General features: G+C 34.6%; 1 protein-coding gene across 5 annotated transcripts in view; it reads right to left on the bottom strand.

Annotated features, from left to right (window-relative positions):
- Window positions 1-27,884, bottom strand: part of PPP1R12A (protein phosphatase 1 regulatory subunit 12A) — a 144,312-nt gene that overhangs the window by 42,948 nt on the left and 73,480 nt on the right. For all 5 annotated transcript variants that reach the window (XM_058568730.1, XM_058568726.1, XM_058568728.1 and 2 more), the window contains exons 4-9: window positions 24,296-24,455; window positions 20,071-20,215; window positions 13,285-13,359; window positions 12,516-12,604; window positions 12,204-12,361; window positions 4,968-5,092 (exon numbers count right to left, since the gene is read on the bottom strand). In XM_058568730.1, coding sequence (XP_058424713.1) covers window positions 4,968-5,092; window positions 12,204-12,361; window positions 12,516-12,604; window positions 13,285-13,359; window positions 20,071-20,215; window positions 24,296-24,455 — 752 coding nt within the window. The remainder of the gene's footprint in view (window positions 1-4,967; window positions 5,093-12,203; window positions 12,362-12,515; window positions 12,605-13,284; window positions 13,360-20,070; window positions 20,216-24,295; window positions 24,456-27,884) is intronic.

The raw sequence follows: 27,884 nt of genomic DNA, 5'->3' as shown, positions 1-27,884 counted from the left end.
AGCTTTGGCCCAGAGACCATGGTTTGCCAATCCCTGCTCTAGAACATCCCCCAGACCGGAAACAAATGTTATTCCTCCATGATAAAATAGTCAGCAGATTACAATTACTGAACGTGACAAGAGAAGCTAATGTTTAACAAATGTTTACTGGTGTCAGACCCTAAGCTAAGTGCTTCACATGGGTTACCTCATTTAATCCTTACAACCACCTAATGAAATACTATTATTACTGTTATTTTAGAGTTGAGAAAAATGAGGCAGTGTTATCAATTTCAAAATGGATGTCTGTTGTACTGGAATGACTGATATACCTCTACTCTGCCTAACACGAATTTGGATTTAAGTACTGGTTTATGTGTTTAGAAGCACCTTTCAATTTTACCTGGTATATAAATGAAGCTCTCTGAAATACTCAACCATACCTACTCCCTGAAACTCTTCTTTTGGCTTTTATAACAGGACACTATTTTGACGTTCCTACTCTTCAGACCAACGCCCTTCTTGGTCTTTTTGTCGTTGTCAGCAACTTTCCTTGTCAAAGCCCTGCAACATAAGCACTCTAAGAGTCTACTCTCAGATCTCCCATCTTCTCTTTCTACTTTCTTCTGACGGTTGGGAGTAGGGTCTTCTATACTTCCTCAGGCTAAATATTAATGGTATTCAGCTTATTCTCAAATTTGTTATTCTCCAGCTCAGTCTGGCTCCTAAATTTGCAGTGCTGAATTTCTACGTACTTGTAGAATGGGCTATCTAGAACTAGAATTGGAACCTGAAACTCGACACGTCTAAAATCAAACACCTTGATTTCCAAACCAGTTCTTCCTCAGTTCCCTATCTCTGTTAACGGCACCAACAATCTCTTCAACCCTTATGTTTGCAACTTCACAGTCATGTTAGACTTCTTCTCTGTCATCTTCCTCCATCTACAAATTAGGTGCCAAGTCTTTAAATCTCCTCTCTTTTATAAGGCACTGCCACATCTCTAAGTTTATATTCTTATCATCCTGGGCAACTTCAATGACTTTCTAATAAATCTTCTCTCAATCAGCCTCTCACCTTCAAATACACCTGTGTATTGCTGTCAGAATACTATTCTATAAAGAATAATTCTCTCATGGCCTTGTTCAAACATCTTCTATGATTCTCTACTATCTACCAAACTATAAAAATGTTATCATAGAAATGAAGACATTCCACAATTTGGCTCTACTTTTCCTGTTTTACTTTGTATATGTACCCTATAAATCAATTAAACTAGATAACTCATTTTTCCTACAAAATACTCCACATTATCCCTACTTTGCTCACATTGTTTCTCTTCTCTCCCTTTTAACAAACTGTACAAACCTTCCTTCTCTCTGTTAGTTGAAATACTACCTACTCATTCTTCAAGATCTATTTCAAATGTTCTAATTCAATTACCTCAAATCAAATACGATTTCTTCCATTTTTAAACCATCATTCTACATTTGTACACTTTTAATGGCATACCTTCTATACCCACCGCACAAAGTAGTCTTTTATTAAATTATTATTATGCTTAAAAATTGGATTTAATTAAACAAAACACTTAATTCCAAGAAAATTCAGAATTTTTACCTTCTAGTAAAGAAAATATAGTTTATGCTTATTGGAATTTAGGTGCACACAGCAGACTTCTTTTCCAGAAATCCTGACAATATTTATTTTGACTAGAGAGAGTTAACATTTTAAATTAGAAAATCAAACTGATGGTTTTATAGATAACATACCCACAAATCACAGGCCTGATCTCATTGCTACAGAAAAAGTTCTTTAATTTCAGTTGAAGAGTTAAGAACTTGAGGGAAAATCATTCAAAGTGAATACACATATGTTTCTCTTTAGTTACCCTGTGTTATTATAGAATATAAGTGATACTTAATACTGTTTTAGAGCTTCCTGTTTTATGATCTATTCCTTGCCATGAGTGAGTGTGTATATTTACTTGTATATAATTTAGGCGCTGGTGGAGGAGGCTAGAGAACTTAACTTGGTCTGAATATCAGAAGCAAAGCAGTGAGTGGGAACCTAAAAATAAGACAGAACTCTTAACTGCCAAATCTTTTAAGATGCATTTACAAATTAACAATTCATCTAACGAAATCTGTATCTGTTAGGTCTCTAAGCTAAAAAAAAAAATCTTCAAACAAACTTAAAAAACACTAAAATGCTAAATTAAAGTAAATAAAGTAGCATTGACCATAATAATAGGCTTTAAAAGTCACACAATACTGTTAAGAAGATTGCGCCATCCATTAAAATAATACTTTAAATTTTTTGTACACCATGACTTTATTGCTTTGAATAAAATTTGGCTACAAACCCTTAAGAACAAAGATTAAAACATATAATCTTCAAAGTAAGTTATGATGCTTGAAATTGAGAATTAAGTAGAGTTTCTAAATATGCAAATTATAGCAGCAGATAGCTGTCATTAGACCAATTACAGAATCAGAAGTAATTCTGAATAAGACCTTTTATAGCAAAGAAGTTATCAGCCCACTAATCTAACAGAGTTATTAAGTATTTGCTTTCACAGTTAGGGCAGCTGCCATAAATCGAGAAGTAAAATGCCATAAATCTGGGGCTATGCTTAAGAAAGATATAATTGATCATAAGAAGTCTATTGTAATTATTTGAGTATGGTAGGAAAGAGCTAGATATTCGAAAGAATGAGAGCCAGTTTCCTGGCCAGATATTCCAGAGGGATGGAGATTTGATAATCCTATAGTTATAACAGACAGACTGCTTCTGGAGAATTTCACTTTAAAGCATATACAATTATGATCATATGAACATGAGTTCTAATTAAATTCAAGAAGCTCTCAGTTCTAGAATACAGAAAGTAAGATAACTCATTCATACAGTTTCCTGTTATTCAAACTGTACCAGTGAAATCTATACATTTCTATCACTGAGAATACACATTATTGCTTTCCTTAGGAAGTATTTTAGAGGACGATTATTACTAACACTATGAATTTTTAAAAAATTCTCTAGTTTATGACTTTAAAAGATTCACATTTTGACCACCTGGAGCCAAATCCAAAGATCAGCAAGAATGACAACAAGATAGAAACATTGTGGGGATTTAAAATCCATGTAAACCAAATAATGTCAGACAAGCAACAAAATAAGAAGTCCAAAGGCAGAGATATGACAACTAATGTGCAATCCCTGAGCGGATCCTTGATTTGAAAAAACAAACAGCTAAAAAGACACTACCAGGAGGACAACTGGGAACATCTTGAGTATGGTCTGTATATTCGTGAACAGAGATAACAGTATTACATCCAAGTTAAACTTTGTAAGTATGATAATTTTAGTGTGGGAATGAAGGCTAATGCCTTTGTCCTTAGGAGATACATACTGAAGTATTCAGAGGTAAAGTGTTATACTGATTGCAATCAATTTTTAAATGGTTCTACAAAAAGAAACCAAAAAACCAAAAAAACAGTGTGTGCACGTGTGCATACAGAGAAGGAAATGAGTATGCTCTTAAAAGATAAGTAAGGGCTAGTGGGGAGAAGCCTTTAAAAAGAGACCAGTAGGTAAAAAAACAAAACCCTTCACCATTAATTTGGGTTAAAAGAAGTACACGTTCAGGGGCCGGCCTCATAGCTTAGTGGTTAAGTTCAGCACCCTCCACTTCAGTGGCCCGGGTTTGGTTCCTGGGCGCAGACCTACATCACTCCTCAGCAGCCACGCTGTGGCGGCGACCCACATACAAAATAGAGGAAGACTGGCACAGATGTTAGCTCAGGGTGAATCTTTCTCAAACAAGAAGAGAAAGATTGGCAACGGATGTTAGCTCGGGGTGAATCTTCCTCGGCAAAGAAAAAAAAAAGTAGTAGTAGTAGTACAGGTTCTAGAGTGGCAGAGAAAAGGAAAATCTTTAAAAAGATCAACATGCTAGCTGGAAAGCACTGTTGGGTGGAGAAAAGGAAGCAAGAAGGACAGAGAACAAATGGAGAAGAGAATAAGGGAGAAGAGGAAGAAATGAACCTAACATTTTGGGAGCACTTAGTTACTAGCCAGGCTCTCTCTCTCAACCAATGCTTACAATGTGAAGTTACTTTCTCTCTTTATTGTTTTCGTTTTGTCTTTTTTTTTTTTTTTGACAGATAAGGAAGATAGTAACTCACTCAAAGTCATAACAACTAATGAGAGGTGGGGTCAGGATTGACCTCTGGTTTGTCTGACATCAAGAGATCACGCTCTCACTGGCGTACAATATTTGCGTGCCTGGTGCTTTGAATTGAGTTAGAAAATATAAATTCTAGTTCTCTCATTGATTTGTGGTAGTACTTTTTGTGTTTCCCTTATACACACGTGAAATTATCAAAACGCATCTTTACTTTAACAAGACCAAGGATATAAAACCCGTGTTTCTCAAAAGTTCAACAGATATAAAAACTACTGTGATCATTAGTTTTCATATGAAAAATTTTTTTGTGTGTGTGTGAGGAGGACCAGCCCTGAGCTAACATCCAATGCCAATCCTCCTCTTTTTTCCTGAGGAAGACTGGCCCTGGGCTAACATCCATGCCCATCCTCCTCTACTTTATATGGGACGCCACCACAGCATGGCTTAACAAGTGGTGCGTCAGTGCGCACCCGGGATCTGAACCGGCAAACCCCGGGCCGCCGCAGCGGAACGTGTGCACTTAACCGCTTGCGCCACCGGGCTGGCCCCCATATGAAAATTTTTATCTTTCTGCTGTTTATTTTTATTATCAACTGCAATACCAATTGCAAAAGGTATTAAAAAAAAGAATATGGTTCCGAGGAAATCTCAAATTAAAGAAAGAAAAATATATTCTTATTCTAAAACCTTAAATATTTTTGGAATAAACTATAGAAGTATTAGAATTATCTTAATGCTTTAGTCCAAATGGTACTTGAACAAAATATACGTATTTTTAGCAAACATAATTTTGGCTTACCTTTTTAATAGGTGATGTAGGTGTTGCCTGACCAGATGACACAGTAGGTGTTGTAACAGCCACAGGAGCTGCTTGTGTACTAGAAGTATTGACATTAGTTACAGAAGCCAGGGGTTTTGTCTTATCTGTTTTAAAAGAAGAACATTAAAAGTCAAGATGCTATATGAATTTGGTTTCAATGGCTGGGAAAACAGTATTTTATATTCTATTTTTGTTTAAGATTTTGTTAGTTCAAAGTCTTTTCCCACTGTTATCCCTTTTAACAAGTGAATTTTTCAATGAGTTTCTAGAAATGTCTCAACATGTATGCTGAAGTAAACAAAATAACATGAAGACACACAACAAAGCTTCTAAGAATAAGAAACACAAATAAAACTTGATTTTTGTACTTTTAACACTATGGAAATTTAAAAAAGAATTTTTAATTAATATTTAAAATTTGAATGCAAGAATACAATGTAAAAAAATTACAAGAGCTACGCAATTTTCTAATAGATAAACAACTTACATTGCTTATCTAAAACTGATAGCTCCTCTTTATTCCAAGAAATCTAAAAATGCTTTTTGTCAATAATCAGCTTATATTTCTGTCAAACAGTATGTTTTAATGTCACAAAGAGCATGTCTTCTCATCCCTAAAATGTCTAAAGTTAAACGGGCACGGTATCAGCTGAACTGGTTAAATCTCTTTTCACAAAGTATCAAGACAATTTCCAACCAGTAATGAATCCCTCAGAAAAAGTTTCCTGAAAATATTAAAAAAAAGCAGTCTGATGCTAGAAAAAATTCAAAGACTGTGTTTGAATATATAAATCAGATTGGCTTTTAGCAAAATGGTCATATATATATTTAAATCTTTAAATTAACTGTAGTTTATAAATGGGGTAGAAAAGTTTACTTTCCAAATAGTCAAAGGTCATTTTATCTAGTTTTAAAGTATTCCTTTGGTTTCAAAATGGGGTAGGACAGGTATCCTTCTATACTTTTGGGAAGAAGTATAGTGCTTTCAAGTCCTATGAGATACTCATTTTCATTATACTACCTCTCCCACTCCTTTAGCTCAGTTTTCCAAAGGATCTTCCACCATAAGTTATCATTATTGTATTCTTATCTATAGGGCAAGTATAAACTTCCCACCAGCAGTTCTGAATTTGCAATTCATTCAGTTCTATTTATGACTAAGAAAACATCCACAAGATGTTAACAGGGTAAAAAGTAACATATCTCAAACCATACCAAAGGGCAAGGCCAAACTGGCACATTTAAAAATCACTATAACCTTAGCTTTTCAGATAAACTGAATGAACTAAACTTAGCCTAATAAACTTTATTTTCATTGTTAAATAATACTTCTTTTCATTCAACAGAAGCTAAGCCTATTCAGCACAATTACAAATTATGCATAACTGAATTAGACCGTCTTCTTGGAAAACAATCCACCTAACTGGAGAGGGTAATCAATAAATATTTACGAAGTGTCTCCATACTTCAAGTACTATCCTAGGTACTGGGGATATATCTATCAGTTCACAAAAAGACAAAATATCTTAACTGCATAGAGTTTATAGTCTTGTAGGAGAAATAAATAATAAGAAAATTCAACAGATTTTTTTTCTATTTTTTTCTTTTTCTCCTGTTTTCTCTTGGTTTAAAAATTTGTTTTATATTAATGAAATCTACACATCAAAGAATGTATACGCATTTTGCAAACATTTATGTTTGGTATAAGAATAATAATGGGGGCCGGCCCAGTGGTGTAGCAGTTAAGTTTGCAGGCTCGGGGGTTTGCAGGTTCAGATCCCGGGTGCGGACTGACGCACCACTTGTCAAGCCACGCTGTGGCGGTGTCCCATATAAAGTAGAGGAAGATGGGCACAGGGCCATCTTCCTCAGCAAAAAGAGAAGGATTGGCATCAGATGTTAGCTCTGGGCTAATGTTCCTCACACACACAAAAATAATGAAACGAACCCCAGGTGTCCAACTAAAGTAAACATCAATATTGTTGAAGCCCTTCTATCCATTTGATTTCAATAAAGGACAAAAATTTCAAATCCTAGAGGAAAAAAAAACCTAAAAGCAAAAATACGCTTCCCTTTTCTCATTCCCTCAACTACCTCTCAAATTTATAAATCATTTGGAAGGAAATTAAAACTTTTGGTTGAATTCCTATTTTCATCTGATTAATGAGAAAGATAACTGATAAAAAACTGGTTTGGTAATTAATTTACGAAAGAAAATTCAACAGAATAGTTACTTTATGTCAAACAGTTTTCCAAGGAAAAAGCCTTACAAAAAGAAGAAAAATGAAACAGTTTAGAAATTGTCTAATCAAGCTGTAGCTCTACAGGGAAAAGGCTGCTTTCTCAAGCTTGCCAAATAAAGTATGATAATGCCTTGTTGATATTAAAAGAGTGAGAGAGAAGGAACCACACAGCATTTACATGGATTAATTCTTAAGATAATAGAGTCAAATTTTCCTGGCACAACCCACCACTAGCAACAGGAAGAACAAAATTATCATAGTATAATGCTTCAGAGGAACATTTAAAGTTAGCTCAGTGAGAAACTGAGCTGAGTGATTGGTATGTTTAAACTCCAAACAGGGACTAATACAATGCAATTTGATGGTAATTAGTTAGTTCTATTTATATTTATAGTAAAGTTTAAAGAACTATCCAGATCATCTAGTACAGTTCTTCTCATTTTACAAGCAAGGAAATGTCAACCAAAAGAGGTCAGGAGACTTGCTAGTTAGTGGCAAGACTGGCCTAAAATCTGAAGTCTTTTGTTTGTTTTAAATAGTTCCCCAGTGCCTAATATTGAACAGTGAATTGCACAGAAAAGGTCAATTAAGAAAAAATTAGGTAATAAAATCTCAGAAATCTCTATGAGATGCCTGGATTTCCAGTTCTTGAATTCTACTGCATAAGTAGTAAAAGACCTGACACGTGAGTTAGGAGATCTAGACGTTGAGTCCTAGCTTTCTTATGCACATGTGCATATGGTTTGATTTGTAAATATTTTACTACAGACTGGAGGCAAACGCATGTCTCACAGAAAGGAGATTAACTACACAAAAATAACTTTAAATACTTGCAAAAGTATCTGAGTCAATTTAAATTTCAATGATATCATTTCATCTTTCAGTTTTTGTAAAATGAACAAGGGACACAGCACAAATTTAAGTGAGGTGATATTAAGAAAACATGTACGTTGATCATATTTAAATCAGTAGAGTTTAATTTTATACAATTATTATACAAAAGCTAACACTTATTACAAAGCAATGGATTGTTCTATAGTATTCATATAAAGCAGGTATTATCCTGATTTTACAGAAAAATCTGAGATGAAATAAATTACCCACATATACAATTACATGCATGAATCAGTCTGTGTTCTTAAACACTGTGCATGCTGATGCTCATATAATTTGCTTTCATAATATTTTAATTGGCATGTTATACAAATAAATTGTAACACTCAATGACTACTTGTTGCTCTAGCTTCTAATTTTACCAATATTATCTGTTTCACTAAGGCAAAAGATATGCTGACTCACCCAACCAGCAATGTGACAGCAATAAATAAAAAATTAGACCCTAAGTGACTAGAATCTAGCCGTTTATATATCTCAAAAACTTTGTGTATTACCAAAAAAAATTTACTTGTAGGATTAGGAGTCCAAGAAAGTCTAGGGCTCTATTTGTGTTTACCAATGACCAACAAACTGGTCCTGATAATGATAACAGTTTTTCATTGATCAAAAATCTTAATAGAAATGGAATATTATTTTCTGAAAAATTTATATGTTAAAAAGCCAAGTTATGGGCCGGCCCCGTGGCTTAGCGGTTAAGTGAGTGCGCTCCGCTACTGGCGGCCTGGGTTCGGATCCCGGGCGCGCACCCACGCGCCGCTTCTCCGGCCATGCTGAGGCCGCGTCCCACATACAGCAACTAGAAGGATGTGCAACTATGACATACAACTATCTACTGGGGCTTTGGGCGGGGGGGGGGGGGGAGGAGGATTGGCAACGTGTGATCAGTGATCTCTGATGCTACTATTGTAATTGTTTTGGGGGTGCCACAAACCACACCCATATAAAACTGCAAACTTAAATGTTGTGTGTGTTCTGACTGCTCCACTGACCGGCTGTTCCTTCATCTCTCCCTCGGGCCTCCCTATTCCCTGAGACACAACAATATTGAAATTATGCCACTTAATAACCCTACAATGGCCTCTAAGTTTTCAAGTGAAAGGAAGAGTTGCACATCTCTCACTTTAAATCAAAAACTAGAAATGACTAAGCTTAGTCAGGAAGGCAAATCAAAAGTCAAGAGAGGCCAAAAGCTAAGCCTTCTGTGCCAAACTGTTAGCCAAGTTGTGAATGCAAAGGAAAAGTTCTTCATGGAAATTAAAAGTACTACTCCAGTGAACATATGAATGATAAGAAAGCAAAACAGCCTTACTGCTGATATGGAGAAAGTTTCAGAGTTCTAGATAGAAGATCAAACAGCTAAGCCAAAGCCTAATCCAGAGCAAGGCCCTAACTCTCCTCAAGTCTATAAAGGCTGAGAGAGGTGAGGAAGCTGCAGAAGAAAAGTTTGAAGCTAGCAGAGGTTGGTTCATGAAGTTTAAGGAGACAAGCTGTCTTCATAATATAAAAGAGCAAGGTGAAGCACCAAGTGTTGATGTAGAAGCTGCAGCAAGTTATCCAGAAGATCTAGCTGAGATAATTAATGAAGGTAGCTACACTAAACAACAGATTTTCAATGTAGACAAAACAACCTTCTATTGGAAGAAGATGCCATCCAGGATTTTCATAGCTAGAGGGGAGAAGTCAATGCCTGGCTTCAAAGCTTCAAAGAATAGGCTGACTCTCTTGGTAGAGGCTAATGCAGCTGGTGACTTTAAGTTGAAGCCAATGCTCATTTACCATTCCAAAAATCCCAGGACCCTTAAGAATTATGCTAAATCTACACTGCCTGTGCTCTATAAATGTAACAACAAAGCCTGGATGATAGCACATCTGTTTATAACATGGTTTACCGAATATTTTAAGCCCACTATTGAGACTTACTGCTCAGAAAAAACAGATTCCTTTCAAAATATGACTGCTCATTGACAATGTACTTGTTCACCCAAGAGCTGATGGAGATGTACAATGAGATGAATGTTGTTTTCATGGCTGCTAACACATCCACTCTGAAGCCCATGGGTCAAGTTATTCTAACTTTCAAGTCTTATTATTTAAGAAATACATTTTGTAAGGCTATAGCTGCCATAGATAGTGATTGCTCTGATGGATCTGGGCAAAGCAAATTGAAAACCTTCTGGGAAGAATTCACCATTCTAGATGCCATTAAGAACATCTGTGATTCACCGCAAGAGGTCAAAATATCAACATTAACAGAAGTTTGAAAGAAGTTGATTGCAACCCTCATGGATGACTTTGAGGGGTTCAAGACTTCAGTGAAGGCAGAAACTGCAGATGTGTGGAAACAGCAAGAGAAATAAAATTAGAAGCAGAGCCTGAAGATATGACTGAATTGCTGCAATCTCATGATAAAACTTTAACAGATGAAGAGTTGTATCTTATGGATGAGAAAAGAAAGTGGTTTCTTGAGATGGAATCTATTTTCTGGTGAAGATGCTGTGATGACTGTTGAAATGACAAAAGTATTTAGAATATTACATAACTTTAGTTGATTAAGCAACAGTAGGATTTGAGAGGACTGACTCCAATTTTGACAGAAGTTCTCCTGTGGGTAAAGCGCTATCAAACAGCATTGCATGCTACAGAAAAATCGTTCCTGAAAGGAAGAGTCAATCAATGGGGCAAACCTCACTGTTGTCTTATTTTAACAAGTTGCCACAATCACCTAACCTTTAGTAACCACGACCCTGATCAGTCAGCAGCCATCAACATCGAGGTAAGACCCTCCACCAGCAAAAAGATTACCATTCACTAAAGGCGCAGATGATGGTTAGCATTTTTTAGCAAAAAAGCACTTTTTAATTAAAGTATGTACATTGTTTTTTTAGACATAATGCTACTGCACACTTAATAGACTACAGAATAGCATAAGCATAACTGTTATATGCACTGGGAAATCAAAAATTTGTGTGACTCGCTTTATTGTGAAATCCGCTTTATTGCGGTGATCTGGAACAGAACTTGCAATATCTCCAAGGTATATCTGTAATTCAATTTTTAAGTATTATCTATTAGAGAATCTCTTGCTCATATGCACAAGGAGGCAATTATACAAATGAGTGCTGTGGCATTATTTGCAACAAGAAAAAATTGGGAATAAGTTTTTATCAGAAGAGAAATGGATGTATTTAATGAATACTATACAGCAACTAAAGGTATAAGTTATATAGACAGACAGATAAAGATATAGATAGATATGAAGAAATCTCAAAAATATAACCTCTTAGTGAAAAAAAGCAAGTTCCATAACAACTTCTAGGGTATAAAAACAAAAACACAAAACAATCTTATAATTACTATATATTACTTCTGAATGTATAGTAAGATAAGAGTATAAAAATGGACTAGAAGATTACAGAAAAAACTTATGATAGTGACTGCCTTGGAAAGAAAGGAAAGGGAAGTAGATTAGGGCGCATGGTTAAAGAAGACAACAGCAATGTTTTAATTTTACTAAAAAAAATTTAAAGCACATATAACAATGTAAACAGCTGTTAAGTCTTGGTACTTGGAATATGAATGTTTATTATATTATACTTTTCTGTATAATGTACAGAAGCAAATTTCCCCACATCTCCATAGGAAAGTATCTTGATTCAGCCCCAACTTTCTAAAACTTTGCTATTTCTCAGGGAATATTTGGGATGCTGCTAGAATGAGCTTCCTGGACTTTTGGGCTTCAGCAAGTAGCAGAAATATTCTTGAATTGCTGAGAACCCATTTAAACCCTATCTGCATTATCATAAGGGAGTCTCAGAAGACTCTTCACCTTCGTCAAACCTAAAACTATAGGTCAGCAAAATGCAGAGGTGAACAAGAGCCTCCAGGTAATTAGAGAACAATAAATTCACAATCATACTTAAGTCTCTAACACTCACTGAAAGGTAATTTACTGGCTTGGCAAGTGTCCGAACAAGTAGCAAATCAGTCTGAAAAGTTTCAAAATTAAAGCCTGATCTCATCTTACGTTACACAACATCAAAACGCATTGAGAATCTCTTTATCCTTCAAATTTTACCTGTTTCAGCTTCTGATTCTGAGTCATCTTCCTCATCTTCTTCACTAGAGCAGCTAGATTCATCTTTCTTTCCTTCTTCTTCATCATCAACCTTTTCCTGTTCCAGAGATTCAATACGGGATGCATTTTTCTCTGGCTCAATAATCAGTGTCTCTTTGCTGTGAAAGGAAAACAGCCTTCAAATGATTATAAACACAAAAGGTCAAAGTACATTAATTTTTCCTAGATCCACAAAATCTAATAATCATGTCTGTGGCCATCATGCCAACTCATTCATAACAATAGCAAAACCTACTTTAATATTTTACTTACTTTTTAAAGGTCTTCTGTGACTGATTATTCTCCATATTGGCTGTTGATTCAATGAGTGGAGATTTCTTCTCCCGTTTTTCACTATGAAGCTTTATAAAAGTTATGTAAAGGAAAATAAGAAAACTATTAAAATAACACTAATGAGTAAAATACAGAATTTAAAATAATTAACAAAGTAGTTTTCAGAATGATAAATGAAAACAAAACTAAACAAACAAAAGATTTAAGTTTTACCTGAAAAGAAAAGGGCATGGATAAAGAAGAAAGAGGACTAGACAGTGAAAAAGTTCCATGAAGGACTAAGTTGGATTTTTTTAGATCCCTCCAACTTTAGTTCACTAAAAAAGTCAGGGTCCATTAACCACTTAGGATGTCTGAGGATATTTTACTTAAATATCTGTTTCCTAGTTACGTAACTCTTTGCTTATCTAGGGCCTGCTATTTTAGAAATCTGAGATTTTATACCACCTTCTAAGCAAATTTTCTGATGCAATTACAAAAACATATTATTCTTGAGAACATATACATTATAGAAGTACTCATTTTGTGAAGGGGAGGTTAGAGAAGCAGGGATAAGCGACAAAAAAGGCTAAACACCACCACTACTCCTACTCTTTTATTCTCTTACTGTCACTTAGTTTGATTGCTAGGAATAACTTAAAACCAAAAAGTATAAAACATCACAAGAATACTTTTTAAACTGTCTGAAATTCACAGTCATTAAGAGAATTCAATAATATAGAAAATTTTAGACAGTCATCAAACATACCAGATTTTGTTTCTTTTGCAACTCTTCTAAATATCCTAAAATGTCTTCATCTGCTACATCAAAGGCTGTCTGGCCCTACGTAGGAAACAAGCAGGGTGGTGATGGTAAAAAAAAAAGAAATATACATATATCAATAAATTATAAAATTCCTTTGGTGATTCTGTATGAATATAGAGAAAGAAGTTAGATAACATTTTTTATGGTAGTTACAAAACATAATACATATGACTCAAAGGAGACGTATGAGAAATCCACGTGAGAGAGAAGCAGTTGATACACCTGCCTTTACTTTTTTGGTAACAGCTTTACTGAGACATAATTCACACACCATACAAATCACCCATTTAAAGTGTATGATTCAATGGTTTTTAGTGCATTCACCAAGTTTTACAGCCTTCACCACAATCAATTTCAGAACAGTTTCACCACTCCAAAAGAAACGACATACCCATTAGCAGTCACCTCCCCACTTTCCTCATCCCCCCAACCCGCAGCCCAAGGCAATCACTAATCTACTTTCTGCCATGATAGATTTGCCTATTCTGCAACTTCATACAAATGGAATCATACAAAATGTGGTCCTTTGTGACTAGCTTCTTTCGCTTTGCATAACGTTTTTAAGGTTCATCCATTGTTGTAGCATGCATCGCTACTTCATTCTTTTGTATTACTCAGTAATATTCCATTGCACAATATACTACATTTTGCTAATCTGTTTATCAGCTGATGGACATTTGCTTTTGCTTTCTGCTTTTTGGCTATATATAATGAATAATACTGCTATGAACATTTGTGTACAAGTTTTTGTGTGGACATCTATTTTCATTTTCTTGGGTATATAGCTACAAGTGGAATTACTGGGTCATGTGATAACTCCATGTTTAACCTTTTGAGGTCTTATTTCTTTTTGATACCTCCATAAAAATTAATTAAATTCTTAGTAGAATAATAGAATAAAAAAATATATTTCCATTTGCTTAACAAGTATAGCATGTGTAACATGTAACATTGTAGAACTAATTATACTTTTTTTTTTTTTTTTTTTTTTTTGTGAGGAGATCAGCCCTGAGCTAACATCCGCCAATCCTCCTCTTTTTTTTTTTTTGCTGAGGAAGACGGCCCTGGGCTAGCATCGGTGCCTATCTTCCTCCACTTTATATGGGACGCCGCCACAGCATGGCTTACCAAGCAGTGCGTCGGTGCGCGCCTGGGATCCGAACCAGCGAAGCCCGGGCCGCCGCAGCGGAGCGCGCGCACTTAACCGCTTGCGCCACCGGGCCGGCCCCAAGAACTAATTATACTTTTACACACTAAACTAATTACACACAGAGAGAGTGTGACAATGGCAAAACAAGGATCAGCATATATTGCTGATCTAAAGGGCATCTAAAGAGCTTAAAGCTCGGCCAGCCACAGGTGTGACTTAGTTTCAAAAATTAGTCCACATGAACATCTGTCAATCTATTTTTATTCACTGTGGAAAAGAGAATTTCAAAGAGCTTTTGACCTAACATTATAATGATTTTTCCGGCTGCCTGCATTAGTCTTAATAATAACACTACTGGTACAAGTTTCCAGAATGCCAAAAAGTTCATTATTTAGAATATATTCTACCTTATATGTTAGCCAATGTATGATCCTTTATCAGAAAAAATTCAACTTGTTTCAACTAGAAGATATACCATTCTGAAAGGAAATTCAAATTTCTTTCATAACAGGAGTCTCATATCCACAATAAAGTCAGATGGATAGATAATGACTTTTAAAATGACACAAATTCTTCCACTTAAAAACAAACAACGCACAACCCTCAATTCTATACCAACATCAGGATGTTGACATCTCCTTGGAAAGGAGTTATATTTCCCAACACTATAAAACGAAATATAAGCTATCCAGTATCTGAGCTAGTTTTTCCATTGTCTATTTATAAAATAAAAGCTATGGTCTATGAAATGTAAATTAAAAGTACATAAAATGCCGCTTTATCAAGACAGGAGAATGTGTGTATTTAAAATTTGAGATTCAAAAACACTTTTATATCTGCCTTTTCTTGTTAGAAAGTCTTCCCAGTAGGAATTTAAGAGGCAATCTATCCTTCCCCATTTGGGCTAAGAGAAAAAGTTTTAGCTTTAAGAAACCTTTTTTTCTTGTTTCAACCTTGAGTATTAAATGCTAAGAATTAAATTCCTGAAAAATAAACGTCTCTGAAACAAAATAACTGGCTCAGAATTGGAAGGTGCCCTTTAGATCAGCAATATATGCTGATCCTTGTTTTGCCATTGTCACACTCTCTCTGTGTGTAATTAGCTTAGTGTGTAAAAGTATAATTAGTTCTACAATGTTACATGTTACACATGCTATACTTGTTAAGCAAACAGTGTTGAAGATCATGTGGAAATAACTCACCGGCTTCTTTTCAAGTATTATTTTAAGCATTATTAATCAACCTTTCACACGAATGAAATACCACATCTTGAAAAACTTTTTGGAATTGTAATTAAATTTTAGCAGTAGTTAAATGCAATGGGGTTGTTTCAGTAACCAAGGAATTTTCCTTTAAAAAAATAAAAAATTGGATTACCTTACTAACCTTTCTTTTCACTTTTCCCTTGATAAATGAGTCTACTTTGCAAACAACAGCTGATAGAGAATAAAAACTAGAGTAAAATGTAGGCTATAAACAGAGAAAAGTTTCTAATTTCAAAAAAGCACAACCATCAACTTAGTAACTTACCCATGCTCTTTAAACAATCTATAGGACGGTTACGAAGCTAACCAATTGTGAAGTTATAAACATTACCCGATTCTTAACAACTCTAAGGCTACTATGCTTCACTAAGGGGGTACAAACACAGTAGGGCGTATAAGCAGAGTAACTCAAAGCAACGAGGAAACAACTGAGGACACAATGTTGATATATGAGAAAACAAGAACTCTTATCAATTAAGAAAACTATTTCAAAAAAGAAAAAAACTACTGCTTAAAAAAATCAGTTCAATACATCTGTAAATTACCAGAGCCACACTAGAGCCACTGTTGAAGTCTAACTTCATAGCTGCTTCATTCTTCTTTCCTCACTTATTCTAACTGAATTAGTTTCAGAGGTATGATCTCTCTTCATCCTCACAACAACCAGTGGAGCAGCCAGGACAAACATTATTGATTCACATCGTACAGATGAGAAAACCCAGGCTCTGAGTGTATGGTGTTTGCCCAAGGTCATGCAGGTAATGAAGGGAAAGTGGGAACAGAATCGAGGTCTCCCCTCTTCCACTGTCTTGATAGAAAAGAAGAATAAGCTCAGATAGAATCAGGGGGAAAAAAAACTCTTGTGCCCATTAATAGCAGAAGTAGTTTTGCTATTTATTTAAATAATTAAATAAATATTAAACTCATTTAAATTCATTTAATGACAGCCATCAAGCTAAAAAGTTGTTTACTAATCACTGTAGTACTGCATTAAGAGAAAATTCCAACTAGAAAAATACCATAGTTAATTTTTAAAATGGGATAATATTTGGGTACATTCTAGTAAAACAATTCTCTTAATAAATTAAGGAAGCAAAATAAAAATCCTTATATTTAAAATCTGTATCACATAATTTATAATAATGAATTAAAATGACAGCAAATGTGTTTTATAGTTTGCAAATAAGTTAAAGAAACGAGATCAAAATCTCTAAATATTTATTTTTAGAATATTTTCCCCACTCATGTAGAAAGACTTTCAGGTTTCCTATGATATGATTTATTGCATTTTCTATATTATACATTTCCCCAAATTACATTTTCTATTACTAAAGAATTCATCTAAACTCTGGAAGTACCTTAAGTACATTTCTTTGATATTTTAAAGATTTTAAAATCTTCAATCTATAAGTACTGAAGAAGGTATCAAATGAGAGGATAAATTCATACAGGCAGGCTTAAACAATTAAGACTAATTTGTTTTGGAACATGAAGTATGACATGTTATTCTAAAATATAGCCAATGAAAACAAACAGTGAGATAGCCTAACTCACCTAGGCATAATGAAATTTTAAAAATTAAGAGATAAGTCTTATAAGAATATCTTCCATTACTATAGAATATAGTTCTCGAAAGAAAAAACAAAAAAAGCTTGCGGCCAGCCCAGTGGCGTAGTAGTTAAGTGCGCGCTCCACTTTGGCGGTCTGGGGTTCACAGGTTGGGATCCTGGGTGCGGACCGACGCACCACTCATCAAGCCATGCCGTGGCAGCATCCCATATACAAAATAGAGGAAGAGGGGTACAGATGCTAGCTCATGGCTAATCTTCCTCAGCAAAAAGGGGAAGATTAACAGAGGCTAGCTCAGGGCCAATCTCTCTCACCAAAAAAAAAGCTCACATTTGGGTATATTTATGGCACAAAGGCTTTTAGAACGCTATACACATTATGTAGCTCCTCACTATTAAAAAGATGTTTTTAAAATCTTGATAATTTAAAAGAAAGATCATATTCTGATAAAAATTTAAAAATCATATTTTTAAAATTTATGAGTTAATATCTGGAAAAATAAAACATACGAGAAATCAAAGACTAAGAAAAGTTGCACAGAACTTAGCAGAATAAAAAAAAAACAATTATTACAACTTTAGGAAAATTACTCAACTTCTCTGATCATGTTCCCAAATCTGCAAAACTCTGAAAACAACTTCATAGGATGTTAAAAGGACAGCAGTAGATAATATGTGTGAAAACAAGTTGAAAACTAAAATTTTAAGGAATTATGAGGCACAATTCTTTTAAAATCAAATAAAGATGCACTGAAATCATGAAATGAGGGAATAAGATGTTAATATTTAGGGTGATACAGGAACGGCTACTATAGCAATACAGAAACAAAAGCAGATACAGCAAAATGATTTTATATGCAGTCTTTCTCCTAGAGCATAATTTTGATGAAGTGCATGACACAGGAATTAGACAATTATAGAACAGATACAAGATAAAATAAATTTTTCTCATACATACTATATATTGTGTAGGTTTCACTAGCATAACATAACATGTTTAAACTAGGAAGTGATATAATCTTTTTGAAAAACCATTTCAATTAGTAAGCTCCTCTCTTCTGTTCCTTATCTGGAGGCCACTACCACTGAATGAACCAACTAGCATTGCCCATGTCAGTGGACAAGCAGCCTTTAGGGAGGTACTATTTGGGAGAAAGACAGGCATGCAGAACAGAGATCAGAAGGTAACAGGTATTCACTAATTTCTTCAGAAAAATCCCAAATGCTGTGAAAATTTCTACACAAAAAGAGAGCAAAGATGAATTGTTAAGGTAAAATTAGCTGGCCTTTTATTTAAAATTAAACAGTATCAACATTTATTTGTCTTCTAATACTGATTACAAAACATAATACTGTTATAATAAAAAACAATAGAGAAAGCAAATTATCAAAAGTTTTCACTAAAATTTAGATTGAAGACTTTGGACTTATATATAGAGCAAACCTATACTTAGAGATAGATCATTCTCAAATATTTTTTATCTTGACTCTCCTGAAGATTTTCACCATCTCCTATGATTTTCTTGCCTGAACATTTCTTATATAAAATACATTTATAAATACATATATGAAATACTCCAGAAAGAACAAAGGAGTTCAGTGGGCTTCTTTATCGCTTTATGTCAGCAACTAGGACGTGAATCTACACTACTACCCTCAAACTCCAACTACTTACTCATGGGCAAATCTTGGGCATATGGTATATCATATTTGCTCTCTTTCTTTTGCAGATCCCCAACTACAAACTGCAGTTACCAGAGTAACCAGCAACAGCACCCATATTAATGGACACAATAGAATTAGATGGTCCTATTTGAATAAAGATGAGATCATTTTAGGAATCTCTGCTAAGTAATCCACTATTTTCTCCTATGAAATGCAACGCAGAAGGGATAGTCTATGGAAGTTAAGAGTAATTAAGCTCATTAAATGAGACATATTTTGAGCTCTGCAATTACTGGTAGATGACTCTTATCATCTACCAACATGGAGTAGGAGGGAACTAGTGGAAATATTAGTGACACTGGTAACTGACGGTATGCAAAAGGAAGCAGAGGAGAAAAGTCTAATCTAATAAGGAATTTGATAACCTGAATCTGTTCATGATTTTGTGAAAAACACTTATATGACATTTGCTCCCTCCTTCCCTCTACCTAATTGGGTGATATTAAGTAAATCATTTACCTCGCTCAACTGTTTTCTCATCTGCAAAACTAGGAGACTAGATGTTTTTGCATCTCAATGATCTTATCTGGCATAAAACTTGATGGTTTTTATTATTCTCACCTGCTATAAGACCCCACTATCCATGTCACTTAAAAAACTACTGTAAGCAAACAAATAATACTGTCAGCTAAAGAGAATCAGAAACACACTTCTGTATGTGTTCCAATTCATAAATAAAGTGATGGGAGAAAACATACACATAGAAATGCAAAATTCTCTTACTTGATGAATTCCTAAGTATATAATATCAATGGAAGTACCCAAATCTACTTTATATGTATGTTAACACGATTACTGAAAGAGCAATACTTCTTTCTTTGCAGAATAAGGCCAAAATCACCTCATAGGTAGCTGAAAAAGACAATTAATTAATAATACAAATCAATAAACAACTGAGACAAAATGTTTTATACAGTTGATAAAACAATATAATTATAGAATTTATATTCTTATAACATTTTTTAGACTAAAACTATATTTCTAAAAGTTAAAATATTTGAAATACATTTAAAAGGCCTACCACTTTGTTGACCATCTCCATATCACACAGATTGTCCACTAAAATTCGACATGCTTCTTCTTTACCCCAATGAGCTGCAGCATGAAGAGGTGTCCAGCCATCATAATCTTTAATATTAACATCATAGCCTGCCTGTATTAAAAGTCTAAAGAAATTATAGTGAATTAGACAATCATTAAAATCTAGAAATGAGCAAACATAACCAATTGCTTTATATTATGTGAGTTAACAAAAACTTGCAACATATTTCTTTTCAGAGTTCAAATCCCCCTTCTCCTCAATGAATTAAGCAGGGCAAAAGAAAGTAATTCTTAGAAAACACTGGTAATAGAGGATCTTGAGTTACTGCCATAATAATGCATTCAGCTTTAACTAATTCCTAATGACTATAAGTCTTACGGTTTGGTGTGACAATGATTAATTCTTGTTAATATGATTTGTAACTGAAATTATCACAGGAAACTCCATAATTTTTCAATGTGAGATCAAAAATTACTGGATCAATTTGCATGTTAAACTGATTTATTGCAGGGAATGTCTTCAGGTGTCCACATGATATCATCTCAGGCTAAATGTGTTCTAAAAATCTACTGGGCTCAAACAATCTTATTTTGTAGTGTTTTTGCTGCCTTGCAGTTGAGGAATCGGTTTGTGAAAGCTTTCAAGAAACTTTAAGATCTACCATGAAAAATTTTTGTAGGAAAATGACAATCTGACTGTCAGAAACAAAGCAAAGCAAAACAAATATTCGAAGGGGTCGAGTCTACTTTTCTGCAGCAGTAGAAAGCAGATAATCCAATCAACAAAGCTAGAAAACAGGAATATATCTTAATAAAATGCAAAAAGTTGCATACATTATGTTAGTATGCCCTTCTAACTGTATACTGACATTAACCTTTATTTTATTCAGAAATTAAGCTCACAGAGAGCAAAGAATGGGGTCTATAAATTGCACACAGCCTAGCGTCCCCCGCCCTGGCCACCCAGATGAACACTAAATACTTCACAGCTCATGAAATCTGGTTTACCTTTACCTTATTTTCCAAGATGTTGAGCTTGAGAAGGGCTTCTTTCTACATACAGGAAGTGGTAGTGATAGCTAATATACAACCCTTCATTTATTTATGTTTCAAGAACTGATCCTTTATTTCCTAACAATATCTAAAGCAGCTGTTTCTGATTCTGGCTCCATAGCAGAATCATCTGAAGAACTTGTTAAAAACAACAGATTCCCCAGCTACACTCCAGTCCTACTGAATTAATCAGCATATTGGGAGACGGGGCCTGTCAATCTATATTCTTAATAAGTCCCCCATATGATTCTCATATCACTGCCCGTCACCTGCCTGTAGGTGAACATTTAAGAACCACTGATCTAAAGAACAGGTTAACAGACATAAATCCAGAGATTTAAGTTAAAAAAATTGTCCATTAACATATACGTTATCAGAAACTTTATTAATAGAGACGGAAATAATACTGGAATATAAGATAATAAAAATACATCCCTCATTAGGAAATATGAACTATAATAATGTTAAATATCCTGAGCGACATAAAATTATAAGTACTTGGGAGTCTGTGTGGAGAGGAAGGCAGATAAGTTTTTTTCCCCTACAAACATCTGGCTCTCTGGATGTGCCGGGACATACAAAGATACTGAAAAAAATAAGACAGTACTTATTATATTCAAGGAGCTTCTAATGGAGGACAAAAGTCAAGTACAACAGCAATCAACCTGCACAGATAGGTTCTGTGATGGAGATGCAATGGGAGTACAGAGCTGAAAAGCATCAAAATCAATTGAAAGAGATTCAGTGTGTTGGGGGGGAGGGGTACGTGGTGAGACAGCTACATTTGAAACAGATCTCTTCTATTTATCTTTCATTTAATATTTTATTTCCTAAGTAATATATTCACAAGGTTCAGAACTAAGAATAAATGGCTATACAGGGAAGTCACTCTTCCACTGCTGACCTTTAGCCAACCAGTTTCCCCTCCCCATAGATAACCATACTAATTTTGACTGGATCCTTACAGAGATTTTATGCATATGTAAGCAAATACAATTTAAAATTTTTAAAATTAAACACAAATGATGCATACTTCTGTCCTAGGTTTCGACACTTAATACATCCTAGTGCTCTTTCCATATCTATATGTAGTGCTTTAATTGTTACAGAGTATTCCAGTGAAAGGATGTATCAGAATTTATTCAACCATTCTCCTACTCCTATTATAAACAATGCTGCTAGCACATACCTTATTTCCTATGTGAGTGAGAATACCTGTTAAAAGCATTCCTAGAGGTAGAACTGCTAAGCCAAAGAATAACTGTTACTTTGATAGAATTTGCTCAATTGTCATTTATACTTCCACCGGTAATGTAAGAGAGTGCCTTTTCCCAACCTTGCCAACACAGTGTGCCAAACATTTTGATCTTTGCCAATACGATTGATGGAAAATGGTAATTCAGTGTAGCTTTATCTGCACTTATTATAAATGCAGTTGAACATTTTTTTTCATAGGCTTAAGAGCCTTGAAGAGAGTCAAAGGATTGAAGGGAATTTGTCTCCAAGTTGAAGAGATGGTGAATGGAGGTATCTAGATAGAAACAAGAGTAGGTATTAAGACGTCATGACAGAACTTCAAGTAGATATATATAGCTGGAATAATGCATGCCTGAGGAGCAATGGTAGCAGCTTAGCTTAAAAGAGAGGCTAAGCCAGTGACCAGATGACTAACGGTCTTATGTGTTAACTTGAGGAGTTTAAAATTTATCCTGATCCCCACTGAGAATCTTAATGAAGGATTTTTTTGTTTTTGTTTGTTTTTGTGAGGAAGATCGGCCCTGAGCTAACATCTGCCAAACCTCCTCGTTTTGCTGAGGAAGCTTGGCCCTGGGCTAACATCCGTGCCCATCTTCCTCCACTTTATATGGGACGCTGCCACAGCATGGCTTGCCAGGTGGTGCGTCGGTGTGTGCCTGGGATCCGAACTGACGAACCCCAGGCCACTGCAGCAGAGTGCGCACACCTAACCGCTTTGCCACCAGGCCAGCTCCTTAATGAAGGATTTTAAGAGCCTGGATAACCTAATTGCAAAGACCACTTGGAAGCAGACTAGAAATCTATTTTATAGTGCAATCCAGTACTCATATATATGTTGACAGAAATAAGAGTTTTAAGAAACAATATTTACCTTTACCATACACAATACTCTTTGATATTTTCAATTCTTTTTAAAAAAAATGCTGTTGGCAACTGACTAAGTTCATTTCATGACAGGCGAATGGGGTCTGAAAGTTTGAAAAGTTCTGGATTAGACAGAAACAGGTGGGGGACAAGGACACTAATTTGAAGTCAACTGTATTATTCTAGGAGAATGCTTAAGTTATTGCAGTGAGTAGAGACTGCAAGAGGAGGAAACTTGGGAATAACTGACCCACTTAATTTCTTCACTGTTTTTGCTGAGAAGGAATAAGGAGCACAGATTGATATTATAAGCTCAAGTGGGACAAAAGCAATATAAAGGGTGCAGTAGATTTTGCTAAGGTCCAGTCTCATTGCCTTTCACATACATATAACAAAAGTTATGCACTGAATTATTTTTGTTCATATAGTTGCCAACAACTTTGTCTTGCATAAGTAAAAAAACAAAACAAAAATTTATTTTCAAACAACGGACCTTTCTTCCAACGCAATTTGCTGATGAATATATAGTCCAAGTTCCTTATGGCTTGATATTTAATATTATGCTATTAGCACTCTGAGTTTCTGTGTTTATGTAGTAAACAGAAAACTGTATTTCAGATAAATTATATGTTAACATTCAGTAGGAATCAAGCTCTCAGAATCTGATGATATGTTTATTATGTTCTTAGTCTCAGCAACCAGAGTTAGCTTATCTGGGAACCTCAAAATGACTCTAATAATTTATTGGCCCAGAAGGTAGCATATAATGGTTGTCTGATACTTAAATTTAACTTATTGGAAAACTGCAACTGAAGAAAACAACAGTACAATAACCAAAATTTGAGAGTGAAAGAAAGAACTTTAGAAACAAAGCAATATTCAAGGTAGTTTTCTCTTTCTTCCTGTAAATGGACAAAAGTAACTTTTATAAGCTCTTTCAAAATAATGTTCGCAGGTATCTTAAGAAAAGGAACAATGAAGTAAAGAAAACAAACTGAAGAAGAAAAATGACTGTGAAAAGCAATACTTACTTTAAAACTTCTGTATAGCCTTTAGCGGCTGCAACATGCAATGCTGTCCCTCCAGATTTTGCATGCCGGACATCATTTATATGACCACTATTTAGCCATTGCCTTGCATCTCTAAGCATTATCCGTTCTTCTTCCTTTCGAGCTGCTTCTATATCAACCCCTGATAAAATAAAAATCATTTTTTGATTTTTTCTTTATAGAAAATGTTCTCCTTATGTTGGGAAACAAAATTATCCAAAACATTTCAAGTTTAAATGAAAATTAAAAGTGAAATTATGTTTTTGAAAAATGGGCTGCTATAAGCTGGTTAAATAAAGAAACGTGGAAATAATTGTAGATATTTTATTAGCCTTCTCTAATGATTATTTAATTTTTGCCCCACAATATTATTTTGGCTTTCTTTTTACCTTTCTGATTAGTCTTTCTGTTTTTTAAAATTTGAATATTCCCCAAGGTATATCATCCTTTGGTCTAAAAAAAGAAAGGTTTTGTTTTTCTTAAACAATCAAATGTAATTAAGTCTCAAATTTCTATCCAATGCTTTGACCAGTTCTCTGAACTCTAGCCTAGTAGGTATAAATGTTTATTGAATACTTCAGCTTGGAGGTCCTGTCTTCATCTAAAATTTACCACACCTTAAAATAGATTATTTCTCCACCCAACTCCCTTCTCTTTTCCAACATAGTACATTGTTCATACCATTAGTATTAGTTTTATAATTTTAACAAGTTATAGAGCTGTTCATTCATTTGAAAGCATTTACTAAGCACTGTGCTAGGCTGAGGTGGTAAGAGTGGGGAGAATTCAAAAAGGAGCAAGACACCCTAGTTTTTACCTTCAAAGAGCTCAACTTGCCGAGAAAAAAATTAAAATAGAAAAGATAATCCTGAAATTCCTAAATGATCTCATGTTGTCTTATGGCTTCACTGCTGGATATTTAATAAATAGCACATACCACAATGCATTTACAATTTATCTTACTACAGAAGACTATAAGCTTATTAAAGGTAAAGATACTGCTTTTTATCTTGTATCCCCACTTTCCGGTTGAGCACCTGACACAAAGTAAAAGAGATTAGCAAATGTTCACTAAATGAATGATGGATGAATACACAAGTGAGTAAAAAACAATTATAGACATGCACAACTCCTCAGCTAAGATCTTTCCTATAATTCATATCCATGTATCCAACTGTCTGGTCAGAATTTTTCTTTCATTCATTCAATATGTACTAAGTGCCTGCTATATGTCAGGTACTTTATTTGGTGCTATGGGTATAGAAGTGAATTTACATTATATGGCAGAAGATGATACATCTGTGAAGAAAAATAAAGCAGGGTGAAGGGACTGTAATAACAAAGAGTTGTTTTATATAGGTTGGTAAAGAACAGCCTCTTTGGTAAGGTGACATTACAGTAAGAAATAAAGTGAGTGACAGTCATACTATAATCTGGGAGAACATTCCAGGCAGAAGGAAGTACTGGTAAGCTCTGAGGTAGAAGCCTGCTTGGAATGTTCTCCTGCTTAGAAGAAGGCCAGGGTGTCTATAGAGTAGTGAGGACAATGAGCGGGGTGACATGATCTGACTTAATTTAAGAGGATCACTTAAGCTGAAAAGTTAAGAATAAAAATTGAGGTATCAATTTGGAGGTTAGTGAAATAAACCAGGCAAGAGATGATGGTAACTTGAACCAGGTGGTAGCAGTGAAGGTAGTAAAGAGGTTAGATTCTGGATTCTTTACGGCACACCAAAAGAATTTGCTGTTAGTTTGGATATAGGAGAAACACAGAAGTCAAGGATGAATCAAAGGTTTTTAGGCTGAGCAACTGGAAAAATTAAATTTTCAATTTTGGAAACGTGAAGTTTGAGATGCCCTAATAGACATCTAATTGGAGATATCAAGTAGTCAATTGGATATCTGAGCCTGGAGAACAGAGAAGTCGTCAAGACTACGGACATAATAAAGCAACATACCACGGTCATCTCAAACTCAATGCTGAAATCTTAACTCAGTTTTCCCCAGTCCATCTGCTTGCTGCCCGTCTTATATTTCATATACTACTAGGCACCACTAACTACCCAGCAACCTGGAAGTCTTTCTTAATCTCTCCCTTTATCTTATGCCCAGACCCCATCCAATTAGTTACTAGATTTTGAATTGCCATCCCCTAGACTGTCTTCTTGATGTCCCCTATTATCATCTCAGTTCATGTCTTAAGTCTCACACTTTGACTATTACTAATGGCCCTTAATTCATTTGCCTCAGTCCCTTCCAATTCATTCCCCACATCACTGCCAGACTGGTTTTTCTGTATCAAAATATGATCATCTCTCTCTTCTACATAAATTTGTCAATGATTGCTCGCCGCCTATAAGACAAAGTTCAAGCTCTTTAGTGCAGCAGACAAAGCCTTTAACCATTTGGTCTCAATGCATTTTTAATCTCTAGTCTTTCCCCTCTATCATCACCCAGTGTTGTAACCATCTAGGTCTCCACATAAGGTCCCCAAGTGAATTGTGTGTCAGTGCTGTTGTGCAAGCTATTATCCTCTACCTGGACTGTATCCTTATCTTGCCTGCTTAGCAAATTATTATTTATTCATGATACAACTAAGTTGTTCAAGTGAAGCTCAACTTCTAAAAATTGAAAAATATTTGAATTGAAAAATATTTTTAAAATACCAAGATTACACAAGTACACGTAAAATCATCTTCAAACTAGAGATTGTAATATCTCATTACATTTGAAAGAAACCTGCAATAAGATTTACCAAATAGACTTTATAAAAACAATTATATACACTATATACATGTAATGAACCAAACCTATTATAATCTTTATTCTAAAAGTATCACCATTTTTATAATAAAGCAATTTTATATATCAAAAATTTCCTACCAAAAGATAATCAGCTCATTTTAAGATGCCTTCTAATGTTATTCATAAAAGAAATTATAAAGCTGTAATTATAATACATTAAGAATAACCTTTTTACTAAATGATTTTTCTCAGATTGATTTATTTTCTTATGCTTTATTCTTTTACTAAGTCTTCTAAAACATGAATCTCTTTATTATCTTTATCCCTTTGTCTTTACCACCTTCAACATTCTGATTTTTATTGTCTTTTACTATCGTCTTTTACTATTCTAAATTTCCTCTGGTCTTGAAATAAAAAAATATCTACTTCTTACTTCTGGATTTATCTAATTTCATGCTACTTTTAACTAATTACAAAGTAATTACCCCCTTTTGCCTCCAAATTGTGCTCTCATATGAATGATACATTAAAAAACAACTCGAGCTTAAAATTAAAGTATATGTGAAAGGAAATTTTTTATACTTAAGAAAATCCAGTTAGAAAAGAAAAACTCTTCTCTCATTCTTAAACATTTTTTCTAAATACTACTGATTAGAGTTATAGACCCTGCTTTTGTTCATTAAAAAAATTTTAAAAACCTCATTGTACTACATATTACAATACTTGTTTTCTAATTCCAGAGCTTTAACTAGCTAGTAACCTTGAGAAAGCCATAACTTCTTTGAATATTAGTATAACGGGTTAAGAACACAGATATTAAATCTCT

Source organism: Diceros bicornis, chromosome 25 (genome assembly GCF_020826845.1).
Source record: "Diceros bicornis minor isolate mBicDic1 chromosome 25, mDicBic1.mat.cur, whole genome shotgun sequence".
NCBI lineage: Eukaryota > Metazoa > Chordata > Mammalia > Perissodactyla > Rhinocerotidae > Diceros > Diceros bicornis.
The sequence above is the reverse complement of the archived record's forward strand: the minus strand, read 5'-3'. Positions and strand labels throughout refer to the sequence as shown.